The sequence below is a fragment of the Colobus angolensis genome, unplaced genomic scaffold (genome assembly GCF_000951035.1).
Source record: "Colobus angolensis palliatus isolate OR3802 unplaced genomic scaffold, Cang.pa_1.0 Scaffold57, whole genome shotgun sequence".
NCBI lineage: Eukaryota > Metazoa > Chordata > Mammalia > Primates > Cercopithecidae > Colobus > Colobus angolensis.
In genome coordinates, this window is record NW_012119265.1 from 7,993,781 (window position 1) to 8,006,577 (window position 12,797).

Sequence of the window (12,797 nt, forward strand, 5' to 3'; positions counted from 1 at the left end):
TTTTTTTTTTTTTTTTTTACCATCTCTGACTTTCTCTTTCCAGGTTAGCACTCAGGATTTTGATTTGTTGCTGATATACTGTGTTTGTTGCTCTAAAAAGAAAAACATATTGGATTTTGCATTTGTGGGAACTGTTAGAATATACAATAGACTCTTTATGTATAATTTGTATGCTCAGTAAGGCTATAGTCTAATAGGGAGACAAAATAAGCCTTGTGAAACAACTAAACATTTCAGTGGCAGATTGATAGACAATTACAATTCTGTGTTAGTGCAAACTGATTCGGCAACAGTTGTGGTGAATAGCCAAGGATAGAGAAGAGATTTCTACGGAGGCAACTGACAAACTGTTACTAGAGGTTAATGTTTCTCAGAGGGAGGAATGTGGATTGTCAGAATGGAGGTGCAATCTTACCAAGGAAAGGGTGTCATCATTTGCAAATACAGAGAGGGAAGGAACAGCAAGTCAGGCCTCTGTTATGACATAAGGTAGGCTTGCTGTATACAGAGGACATGAAGGAGAGAATAACCCTATGACACAAGAGGAAGTAAGGTTGACACATTGTTGAGGAACTCCAGACCCTAGATTGAGCTCTGATTTGATATAATATGTAATTCAGAAAGCCAATATAGTTTCTTGAGCTGGGGAAAAGTGGTAACTAAGGATAGAAGATTTTCTTGCGGTAAGATGGATGGAAATGTGAAGATTTCAACATAGGTGACAGAAGCCTTTATTTTTTTTATCCCCTGCCCTGCCTTTTCCCTATGAAGTGCTTCTTGGACAGAAATGAACTGAAAGCCACATAAGTAAAATGCTGCTTTATATCTTTTGAAAGAAATATTCAAAAATAAAACTTAGTGTAGGAAACACTTAAACAAACTAGAAACATACCTGTTCTCATGTTTCTTTCTCTGTTTGGATTTCTGTTGGTACATGCTTGAATTTTCATCACCACCTATCTTACTTCTATAAGCTAGCTTCTTCATTGTCCTGTATTTAAATCATGTGTCTCCCTTTGTGTGGTGATATTATTCCCCCATACGATGAGCACAGAAAAATCTGACTTGCTTTTAAAGGTCTAGTTCAAATTTTAAATCCTGTGTAACGAAGGACTCCTTGATTTCACTTTCATGCCTGACTGTTTTTTATAATTCACTGTCATACATGGTTTATTTTTCACCATCATATGTGGTTCATTAATTATTTCAAATGTGTTAGTCTTGCTTCTCTGCCCAACTGAACTATAAGGTGCCTTACGCTCAGTCTTAATGTGTATAATCGTAGAATGTTTGCATAGATCATTTTGACAATCATTATAAAAGTGAAAAATATGCATCCTCCTTTGATCCAGCACTTCAACTTTTAGGACTTTATTACAAATTAAAAAAAAAGTCATACAGGTAGAGAGAGATATGTTAACTTCAAATATTTGTAATATAGGCAACAGACAAAAGTGAATCTCCATCAATAGAGTGCTGGTTAAATACAATATAGTATAATGTGTATTATACTATAGAATACTATGCAGTTAGAGAAAAGATATTTGTGTGTGTGTGTGTGTGTATATATATATATTCTCTTTGTTTTGAAATAGTTTCAAACTCAACAGGTAAGCACAAAAAATAGTACAAAGAATTCCCATATATCCTTCACCAACTTCTCCAACCGTTACCATTTTACCTAATTTGTTTTATCATCCTCCCAGCTATAATTTTAAGTGGAACAAATTCAGTTATAGTAGAGTATAATCCAATTTTTGGATACATACATGTAAATACATATTTGAAAGCATATATAGTAAACTGTTAACAGTGATTATGCCTGTGGAGAGATGGAGAGATTAGGGTAACTTTTACTCTCTAAGTTATGCATTTTACATTTGAATTTTAAAATCATATATAGGTATTATTTTTTAATCAGAAAAAGATTAAAATTAAAATGCCTTAGAATGCAGAAATGAACATCAATGGGACTCAGTGTTGTGACAATGTTCAGGCACATTCTTGCCACTCCACCCCAACTGGTCCATTCTTGGGGCCCAGGAGCTCCCATAGAATTCAGAACCTGTCTATCCTTTCAATGAAAAAGTCCATGAGAATGACTTCTAGACTGTGAAACAGAGAGAGCTAGTTATAAACTTCCGTTTCTGTAGTATGTTAGAAATCAACATAGATTTATTGCTATCATTTATTAAAAAATAAATGCAGAGAAAGTAAAGATAAAAAATTTCAAAGGCAACAAACATACTGTTGAAGTTCCTGGAGTGTGATGAGTCCTTCTTCCATATTTTTGATGTCTACTCTCTTTTGTGACAGAAAGTATTCTTTCTGAGTAATAAATGTCAGCTGTTTCTGATCTCTATCATGAAAAACAGAGTTATTTGTTGAAGGCTGACATAATCAAACACACAAACACAAATAAGAATTTCAAAAATAGTTTTGAAAGTTCAGATCATAAGCTATTTGCTAAATAAATTATTAAAAAATAGAAACAAAGTCTTTTTGCTGGTAGTAGCTAGATCTAAATTTATGCATAGGATTTTCTTTTTTTCAAATTTTTTCCCAGCTAATTTTTGTACTTTTGTGGAGATGGGGTTTCTCTGTGTTGCCCAGGCTGGTCTCAAACTCCTGGTCTTACGCAATCAGTCCATGTTGGCCTCCCAAAGTGCTGGATTATAGGCGTGAGCCACTGCGCCCGGCCTACACATAGGATTTTTATAAAATTTATGAAAATTCCCAAGCCACTGAAAGAACATTCACCACAATTGTAACCACAAAACAAGAACAGTTGTGTAGTGCTCCATCTCTCTGAGTGGGTGTGTCTCTCCTAACGTGCTTACAAGTTCTGTCATGTTCTTCTGTGGAAGGTGAAGGAGTCAGTCAGACTAATTTTGCATATTGGCTCTACCAATTAATCAGAGTGTGATCTTAATAACAGCTAACAATTAGCTTCACCTGTGAATAAGCTTCAGTTTCACCAGCTATAAAATGAGAATTGCAATGCCTAGCTCAACAGATGAATGAATTTAATAAGAGGTAAAGTGCTCCTCTCAGTGTGTGGACTGATAAGGTTTTTTGTTGTTGTTGTTGTTTTGTTTTGAGACAGAGTCTGGCTCTTGTCACTCAGGCCAGAGTGCAATGGTATGATCTCAATGGTGCGATCTCAATGGTGTGATCTCAGCTCACTGTAACTTCCACCTCCCGGGTTCAAGCAATTCTCCTGCCTCAGCTTCCAGAGTAGCTGGGATTATAAGCACGTGCCACCATGCCAGCTAATTTTTTGTATTTTTAGTAGAGATGGGGTTTCAAGTAGTTATTTTTTTGTCTCAACTTGCAGGAGAAAATAATGAGGTTCAGAGAAGTTTATAGTCTTGTTCAAATGCCCAGATATTGATAGGAAGGAAGCTGCCTGTAACAGAAAGTATTTGATCTAAGTCACTCATCTTCCAAACTGCTGTGGACTGAATTGTGCCTCCCCCACCTCCAGAATTTATGTGTTGAAACTCTAACCCCCAACATGATGAAGAAATAGAGAGAGCTGGGTCATTTTTACTCTCTAAGTTATACATTCATATATTTGAATTTAAAAATCAAGTACAGGCATTACTTTTTTCATCAGAAAAAATTAAAATTTAAAGTGCTTTAGAATGGCAGAAAGGAACATTGTTGGGGGTTAGTGTCCTGATAATGTTTGAGCATATTATAAAGATGGGGCCTTTGGGGAAGTGATTAGGTTTGGATGAGGACATGAGGGTGGGACCTTATAAAAGAAAGACACCAGACAGACAGCGTGTTCTCTCTCTCTACCCTGTGAAGACACAGAGAGAAAGCAGCTGGGTGGCTGTAAGCTAGAAAAGGGCCCTCACTCAGACTTCCAGCCTCCAGAACTGTGAGAAAATCAATTTCTGTTGCTTAAGCCAGCCAGTCTATGGTATTTTGTTATGGCAGCCTGAGCTGCTGAGATAGAAACCAGTAATGATAGCAAACGTTTTCATTTGTGTCAATAGATTTTAAAACTAGGATAAGTTTAAGTGTAGAGCCACCACTTTGACAGCAAGAAAAGCACCCCATAACGATGGCATGTTGAATCACACGTGTGGGTAAAGACATACTCATCGTAGATCTTTCGTTTTTGCAAAAAAGCTTTTTCTTCCTCACTTAAAACAATCTTATATTGTCTGGCAAGAGTTTTCATTTTCTCTCGTAGGTCTTTGTATTCCATACGAGCAGCATGCCGTGTTTCAACCAGCTAGAGAAAAACAAAGGAGAATGAGAGAAGTGGCTTCACTGCTCCTCTGAGGCCATCTGCATCAGGTGGCAACTCAGAGAGCACCTGGTATGTTGCTTAGCCCACCGTGAATATGCCATAAATGCTGAGTGATTTAATTCTATAGCAAACGTGCAATTGTATACTTTGGGACCTCTACTATAAATTTGCTTTTAAGTACAGAAAAATAGTAAACCCTGCTGCAAAACCATACAGTAATAATCCATTTGAAATGCAAAATGGGATGAATAAACTGTGCCTGCTCCGCAATGTTTGTATGTCTTTTTTCCAGAATATAAACTATAGAAAATGTAAAAAGAAAATGTAACATCCTCAGCTCTTCCTCAAAACATCTTTGAGTTGATATTATGCTTGCTTCTTGTGAAATATTTCTATTTGAGGACAAAACATAGTACCCACCAGTGTTCTACACGAGCTCAGAAATTTTGCTTATTAGATTGCTTCAAACGAGGTAAGAAAGTCAAATTTAGCAGAAACAATGGGCTGAATAGTTCAAAACAACCTTCTATCTGAGGACAACTAAAATAGCTACATGAAAAAATATTTGTAGAAGTGTTGAAGAACTAACAAGACAATAAAAAATTATTCAAAAAACAAAAATAGAATTATTATTCAACCCAGCAATCTCATTACTGAGTATATACCCAAAGGAAAATAAATTATTCTACCAAAAGGATACCTGCACTCATGTTTATTGCAGCACTATTCAGAATAGCAAAGACATGGAATCAACCCAGTTGCCAATGAACAGTGGATGGGATAAAGAAAATGTGGTAATTATACACCATGGAACATTATGCAGTCATAAAAAAGAATGAAATCAGATCCTTTCCAGCAACATGGGTGCACCTAGAGGCCATTATCCTAAATGGATTAATGCAGAAACAGAAAATGAAATACTGCATGTTCTCATTTATAAGTAGGAGCTAAACATTAGATACACACGGACACAAGGATGGGAACAATAGACACTTGGGACTCCAAAAAGGTGAAGAGAGAAGTGGGGAAGGGTTGAAAAACTACCTATTGGGTATGATGTTCACAACTTGGGTGACGGGACCATTAGCAGCCCAAATCTCAGCATTATGCAATATACCATTGTAACAAACCTGCACATGTACTTGAATCTAAAAATATAAAAAATAAATAAAGGATAATAGGGAAATACCAGGCCTAATTCTAGGAGAACGCGAGAATCCAGCATGGTAAGGTTAGCACTTAAAGTTCCTCTTGCCCTGAAGACATTTACTAACATAGAAGAAACCACTTGAAAACCAAGTTTTGGGTTTTTTTGCATGGCAAGTGGAACAAAGGCCAACATGTAATGCTCATCCAGGTGTTGAGCCTACATAAACCTCCCACTATTTTAGTCTGGGATTCCAAAGAGCTTCACCCTCTGGATAAAGGTAAATTGAAAGTTAACAAGTCCAATTTGACTTTGATCACCAGGGATGCTTAGCACGGATTAAGGTAGCTTGGAACTTGTAACACCCTACCCATCTGACAGAAGTGAATGTAAACTGTTCCTGGGAAACACACCATTTATCTTAATCCTAACTGCATTAGTCCATTTTCACACTGCTGATAAAGACATACCTGCAACTGGGAAGAAAAAGAGATTTAATTGAACTTACAGTTCCACATGGCTGGGAAGGCCTCAGAATCATGGCAGGAGGCAAAAGGCACTTTTTACATGGTGGTGGCAAGAGAAAATGTGGAATATGTAAAAGCAGAAACCCCTGATAAAACCATCAGATCTCATGAGACTTATTCACTACCACAAGAACAGCATGGCGGAAACTGCCCCCATGATTCAAATTATCTCCCACCAGGTCCCTCCCACAACATGTGGGAATTACAGGAGTACAATTCAAGATGAGATTTGGGTGGGGACACAGAGCCAAACCATAGCACAAACATTTTTTGTTCAAGTACAATGTCCAGTATACAATTTTCCACCAGGAACAGAAGGAAATAAGAGCGTGGACAAACATTGGCAGAAACAACACACTACAGAAACAGACTACAGACCCATAAAGACATAAGACATTGAAATTATCAGAGACTGAACTATAAAACTACTATGCTTATTATGATTAAAGAAATATTAGACATGCTTGAAAATGATGACAGGGAATTAGAAATGGTAATGAGTGACACGGCAGATTTGAAAGGTACCAAACAATTGCCAGTTGAAAAATACAATACCGGCCGGGCGTGGTGGCTCATGCCTGTAATCTCAGCACTTTGGGAGGCTGAGGCAGGTGGATCACCTGAGGTCAGGAGTTTGAGATCAGCCTGGCCAACATGGCGAAACCCCATCTCTACTAAAAATACAAAAATTAGCCGGGCATGGTGGCACATGTCTGTAGTTCCAGCTACTCCAGAGGCTGAGGCAGAAGAATTGGTTGAACCCGGGAGGTGGAGGTTGCAGTGAGCTGAGATGGTGCCATAGCACTCCAGCCTGGGCAACAGAGCAAGACTCCATCTCAAAAAAATAAATAAATAAATACATAAAATAAAAATACAATAACTAAAATTAAGAATTCAAATAAGACCACTCTGCGTAGAATACAGGAATGGGAGACAAAAAGTAGAAAATACAGAAGAGTGGGTATGATATGTAGAGGATACATATATTAATACAAATAATCACATACATACAATTGGAGTCTCAGAAAAAGATTGACACTAGCATTAAAAAGTCTTGCACCAAAAGGCTGTTGCAAAAGTAGAAAGGGTCAGAAAGAACTCTACCCTACAGTCAGAGATAATGCATACAAAGAAAAGAGGGCCCTGGGCCATTCCCTGGGGTGGCCAATTGAGCAACTGTATCTGGAATATTTGCATCAACTATCCCCTTACTTCTGACACTTATACTAATCAGCCAACTGTAGTGGAGATTTTCTCCAAACCAAACCGGTGAGTACCACAGGCAGCAACTATTCTCAGAAGTCTAGAATTGGGTATAGAATTGCCATACCTAAGACAAGACAGGTCCTCTTCCTGACATACATCCCTCCCACCCCCTACCATGTATAAGCCCAATCAACACATTCCACTCTTGCCACATAATTCTTTTTTTTTTTTTCCTTTTTCTTTTTCTATTTGGAGATAGCATCTCACTATGTCACTCAGGTTGGTCTTAAACTTCTGAGCTCAAATGATCCCCCGACCTTGGCCTCCTTAGTAGCTGGGATTACAGGCACACCATTGCACCCAGCATCTCCCACAGAATTACTACATGCAGGCTCAGTAAACAGAAGAGACAGGAAGAATGTACAATTAAGGCTGGCTCCAGTGGCTCACACCTGTAATTCTACCACTTTGGGAGGCTGAGGTGGGAGGATTGCTTGAGACTGGGAGGTCCAAGGCTGCAGTGAGCCATGATCATGCCACTGTACTCCAGCCTGGGTGATAGAGCAAGATACTGTCTCGGAAAAAAAAAAAAAAAGCACAATTAAAAGATGAATAAATATATAGAGTTTCCAAACATTTGAGTAAAATCAACACTGTAAGAAAAAGCAATCAAAATCTTCTGTAGCCCTGGCATGGTGGCTCGTGCCTGTAATCCTAGCACTTTGAGAGGCGGAGGTGGGAGGATCACTTGAGCCCACGATTTAGAGACCAGCCTGGGCAATACAGGGAGAACAGGACAAGAGAAACAGGTAAGCACATAATGGCTGAAAAATTTGCAGGACATATGAAAAATAGAAATTCTCAGATTTAAGAAGTCAAATAAATCCCAAAGAGGAAAAATGAAAAGAAAATTTGGACACATCATAGTGAAACTGAACAGCTAAGGCAAAGGGAACAAAGAAGATCTAAAACAAAAGACATATGCCATGTTAATGGATTGGAAGTCTCAATACTGTGAAAATGTGAAACCCTCTTCAAACTGATTTACAGATTTAATGCAATCCCAATCAAAATCCAAAAAGGTTTTTTGGAAGAACATGACAAAATTAAAAAGGTCAAGAATAGCTGGAACAATTTGGAAGAACAAAGGTGAAGGATTTATACCACTAGCCATAAAAACTCATTTTAAAGGTACTAATTAAGACAATATTCTTTTAGTGTGAGGAGAGATGAATAGTTCAAATGAATAGAGTCAACAATCCACATATATATTTATGATCCACACTTGATTTATGACAATAGTATGACCACATTGTAGTGAAGGAAAGGATTGTATTTTCAGTAAATGGTGCTGGTTAACTGGACAACCTTATGGAAAAATACGAATCTTGACCACTATCTCAAAGCACACACATGTAAATTCCAGATGGTTCATAGTCTTAAATGGGAAAGATCAAACAGCAAAGCTTCTCAATGGTAACAGAAGAGAATATTCTCATAGCATAGGACATAGAGAACATTAACTAAAAAGAAAAAGATTGATAAACTTGGCTTCATTAAAATTCATAAATTATATTCATCAAAAATATGTACATAAATATTGTATATTTGTGGTTTATGTATTGTTCTGTAATGTGTAATATTTTATAATAACAAAAGTTAAATCCAACAATGCCACTGCTGGGTATATATCCCAAGGAAATGAAATCAGTATGTAAAGAGAGATCTGTACTTCTATGTTCATTGCAGCACTATTCAGAGTGGCTAAGATGTAGAATCAACCTAAGTGTTCATCAGCAGATGAATGGATAAAAAAAATGTGGTATACACATGCACAATTGAATATATTCAGCTTTAAAAAAGAAGAAATTCTTGTCACTTGTGACAACATGGATGAACCTGGAGGACATCATGATCATGTTAAGTGAAATAATTCAGGTACAGAAAAACAAATATTACATGATCCCAATTATACGCAGAATCTAACAAAAACTGAACTCAGAAGTAGAGAGTAGAATGGTGGTTGCCAGGGGCTGGTGGGGGAGAGGAGAGGCTGGGAAAAAAAGGTTAAGTTTGAGTTTAATGTGAATCTTTGAACGTTCCTCCAATAACTCATGAGAATTATGATTGGATGTCACTAAGAGCCCATAGTTTCTACCTAGTGAAAATAATAAATAGGCCAGAGCCTTGCACTCTTTGAAGTGATCACTCACTCACAATCATGGAATTTGGCTAAGAGCTAAGGATTAAGGGGAAACTCTTTGACCAAGTAAGCCATGCCAGTTTAGGGGTCCTAGACTGTTCAGATAATCATGTGGGCTAGACAATGTGGAGTTATTGTCAGAAAGTTATCTAATAGCTTCTGCAGTAGGAAATAAATGGGAAGAAAAATAATATTTTGCTCAGAAAATGAAGGACAAATTTGAAACCAACCAACCAGCCAACAACCCAACCTTGTCTGGTTTCTGTCTGTTGTTAGGTATCCTTGCAACTAAAAGAATCAGAGTAGCCTGAAGGGGAAGCCATCTCTAATGGTGATAGCTCACAAAAGCAAAAATGGAAAGCATTTAATTGGTACAAATCATTCTTCTGGGAGGGAGCTGCCTTTGATATCCCTGATGAGCCTCAGGGCATGGGTGCAGAGGCTTTGTAAAAGAGGGAGAAGAATTTGTATGTGGGGTGGTATCCTATAGCAAGAAGATAGATGAGGAACTGTGAGAGAAAGAAAAGGTAGTGAACAAGATGGGTTTGTGCTCTGCAACAGGATTTCTCCCCATGACTACTAACATTTCCAACAGAGCTTGCAATAGTTCATGAAATGCTTAGTGTAATTAAATTTGTTTTAGAAACTAGCGAAAAATGTAAATTTTATATCCTGGTTGACTTGGGCAAAACAAAGATAGAGGATGTAGACAGAGAGTACCTGACCTAAGTCCTGAACGATTAAAATTAAGTATGTGTGGCCAGGGGTGGTGGCTCATGCCTGTAATGCCCAGCATTCTGGAAGACCAAGGTAGGAGGATTGCTTGAACTGAGGAGTTCGAGACCAGCCTGGGCAACATAAAGAGACCTTGTCTCTGCAAATAGTTTAAAAATTAGCTGGGCATGGTGGTGAGTGCCTGTGTTCTCAGTCATTCAGCAGGCTGCAGCAGAAGGATCACCTATGCCTGGGAGGTTGAGGCTGTAGTGAGTTGTGACTGTGCCACTGCACTCCAGCCTGGTGGGTGGATCGTTTCAGGTCAGGAGTTCAAGACCAGCCTGACCAACAAGATGAAACCCTGTCTCTATTAAAAATACAAAAATTAGCCAGGTGTCATGGCACAAGCCTGTAATCCCAGCCACTTGGGAGGCTGAGGCAGGAGAATTGCTTGAACCCAGGAGGCAGAAGTTGCAGTGAGCTGAGATCATGCCACTGCACTCTAGCCTGGGTGATAGAGTGAGACTATGTTTCAAAAAAAAAAAAAAGGAATAAAAGAAAAGAAAGGAAATTAAGTTTGGATATATGAGGTGTGGGGAAGAGATACTAAGGATATTTCTCCTTCAATACAAGGGACAAGAAGAATTTCAGTTATGTCTAGTGTATATGTGTATTTGTGTATATAAGTAATTAAATGGGATCATATCATACATGCTGTTGTTTCTCTTTTTTAGAGGGACTCTTCCTCTGTTGCCCAGGCTGGAGTGCAGTGGTGCAATCTCAACTCACTGCAACCTCTGCCTCCCATGTTCAAGCAATTTTCCTGTCTCAGCCTCCTGAGTAGCTGGGACTACAGGTGCACACCACCACACCCAGCTAATTTTTGTACTTTTGTAGAAATGGGGTTTCACCATATTGGTCAGGCTGGTCTCGAACTCCTGATCCCAGGTGATCCACTCACCTAGGCCTCCCAAAGTGCTGGGATTACAGGCGTGAGCCACCATGCCCAGCTTACTGTTTTATAATATAGTATTTTTCACTCAATAACATATTATGAGCAATGCTGATACTTCTTTAATCAAGGCCTTTTTGTTGAATTTTAATTGTATTACTCACCCTCACCCCCAATTTTTTACTATCATAATGAATGCTTCATTGAATATTTTGAGGCTAAATTTTGGTTTACCCACATGATTATCTACTTATGATATGATTTTTTTTTTTAACCTAAGTGTGAAAAATGTCTAGTGAATTCTCCTGGGGGCTAAATCTGACTCAAATACTTCTAAATAAGTATTTAGAATATTATATTATAATATGTGTATTAGGGTTTTCTGGAGGGACAGAAGTAACAGGATAGATGTATATATAAAGGAGAGTTTATTAGGAAGTATTAACTCACACAATCACAAGGTCCCACAATAGGCCATCTGCAAGCTGAGGAGCCAGGAAGCCAGTCCAAGTACCAAACAAAGCTGAAGAACCTGGACTCTGATGTTCAAGAGCAAGAAGCATCCAGCATGGGAGAAAGATGTAGGCTGGGAAGCTAAGCTGGTCTAGTCTTTCCATGTTTTTCTGCCTGCTTTATATCCTGGCCGCACGAGCTGATTAAGATGGTGCCCACCCAGATTAAGGGTGGGCCTGCTTTTCCCAGCCCACTGACTCAAATGTTAATCTCCTTTGGCAACACCCTCATAGACACACCCAAGATCAACACTTTGCATCCTTTGATCTAGTCAAGTTGACACTCAGTATTAACCATCACGATATGATATATAATATTTAGAATATTCTTAAGTGTAGAGCAGGTTGCTGCACTTCACAGGTGCAGCACACAAGAGCAAGAAGATTTTAACTTTCTAAATAATTCACATGAAAAATATCCATAAATCCATTAATCATGGATATTCCTAACGTACCCATAGTCACATGAAAAGTTACCAAAAAACAGTTCCTCTGTAGATGGCCAACCTTTGCTCTTTCATATATTTAAAGTACTTTAGGAGGAGATAAAATGTTTAACATTACTACAAATGACCATATTATTGGTCAATGAAAAATATCCTTTTGAAAACTTCTATATTTCTCACACATATTTTAAATATTAACTAAAAATGAAATGTAATTATAATCTAAAAGTCATTACTTCTGCCTTCTTACTTGTTTTATCTTGTTCAGGAATTCATTTTTTTCATCATTAGATGTATCATCCAGTTTTTCTTTGTTATCTGCGAAAAAACACCTAAGAACAAAGGAAGCCAAACAGGTTCATATAAGAACATACTTTCCAGAAAAGTCATATTTATTTATGAAATCAAAAAGTCCCAGTCCCCATCTCCCCATATAACATATATATGTATATATTTATCAAAATAAGCAAAAATGTGTACTCCTTTGAACTGATGAATTAATATTTCATTTATTTATTCTTTCACTTAAGAAGCAATTATTGAACACATACGCTGCCAGATACGTTTCAGGTACTAGGGATACAGCATATGCAAGGTCACTACCCTCATGAAAACCACATTCCATGGAGAGATCAGGAGATAAGCAAGTTATCAAAAAATAAGTAATATATCTCAGATACTATTAAGTGCTCCTAAGAACACAAAATAAGATAAACCATAAAAGGATCCCGAGAGCAAGAATGCAGCTCTAGACAGGTGGTCAAGGAAGACCTTTTTGGGATAACCTGCGAAAGACCTGAATGTTAAGACGGAGCCAGCCACA

General features: G+C 37.9%; 1 protein-coding gene across 1 annotated transcript in view; it reads right to left on the reverse strand.

Annotated features, from left to right (window-relative positions):
- Positions 1-12,797, reverse strand: part of CCDC175 (coiled-coil domain containing 175) — a 60,085-nt gene that overhangs the window by 28,086 nt on the left and 19,202 nt on the right. Inside the window, exons 8-11 of the mRNA XM_011961912.1 lie at positions 12,225-12,306; positions 4,113-4,249; positions 2,249-2,359; positions 21-92 (exon numbers count right to left, since the gene is read on the reverse strand). Coding sequence (XP_011817302.1) covers positions 21-92; positions 2,249-2,359; positions 4,113-4,249; positions 12,225-12,306 — 402 coding nt within the window. The remainder of the gene's footprint in view (positions 1-20; positions 93-2,248; positions 2,360-4,112; positions 4,250-12,224; positions 12,307-12,797) is intronic.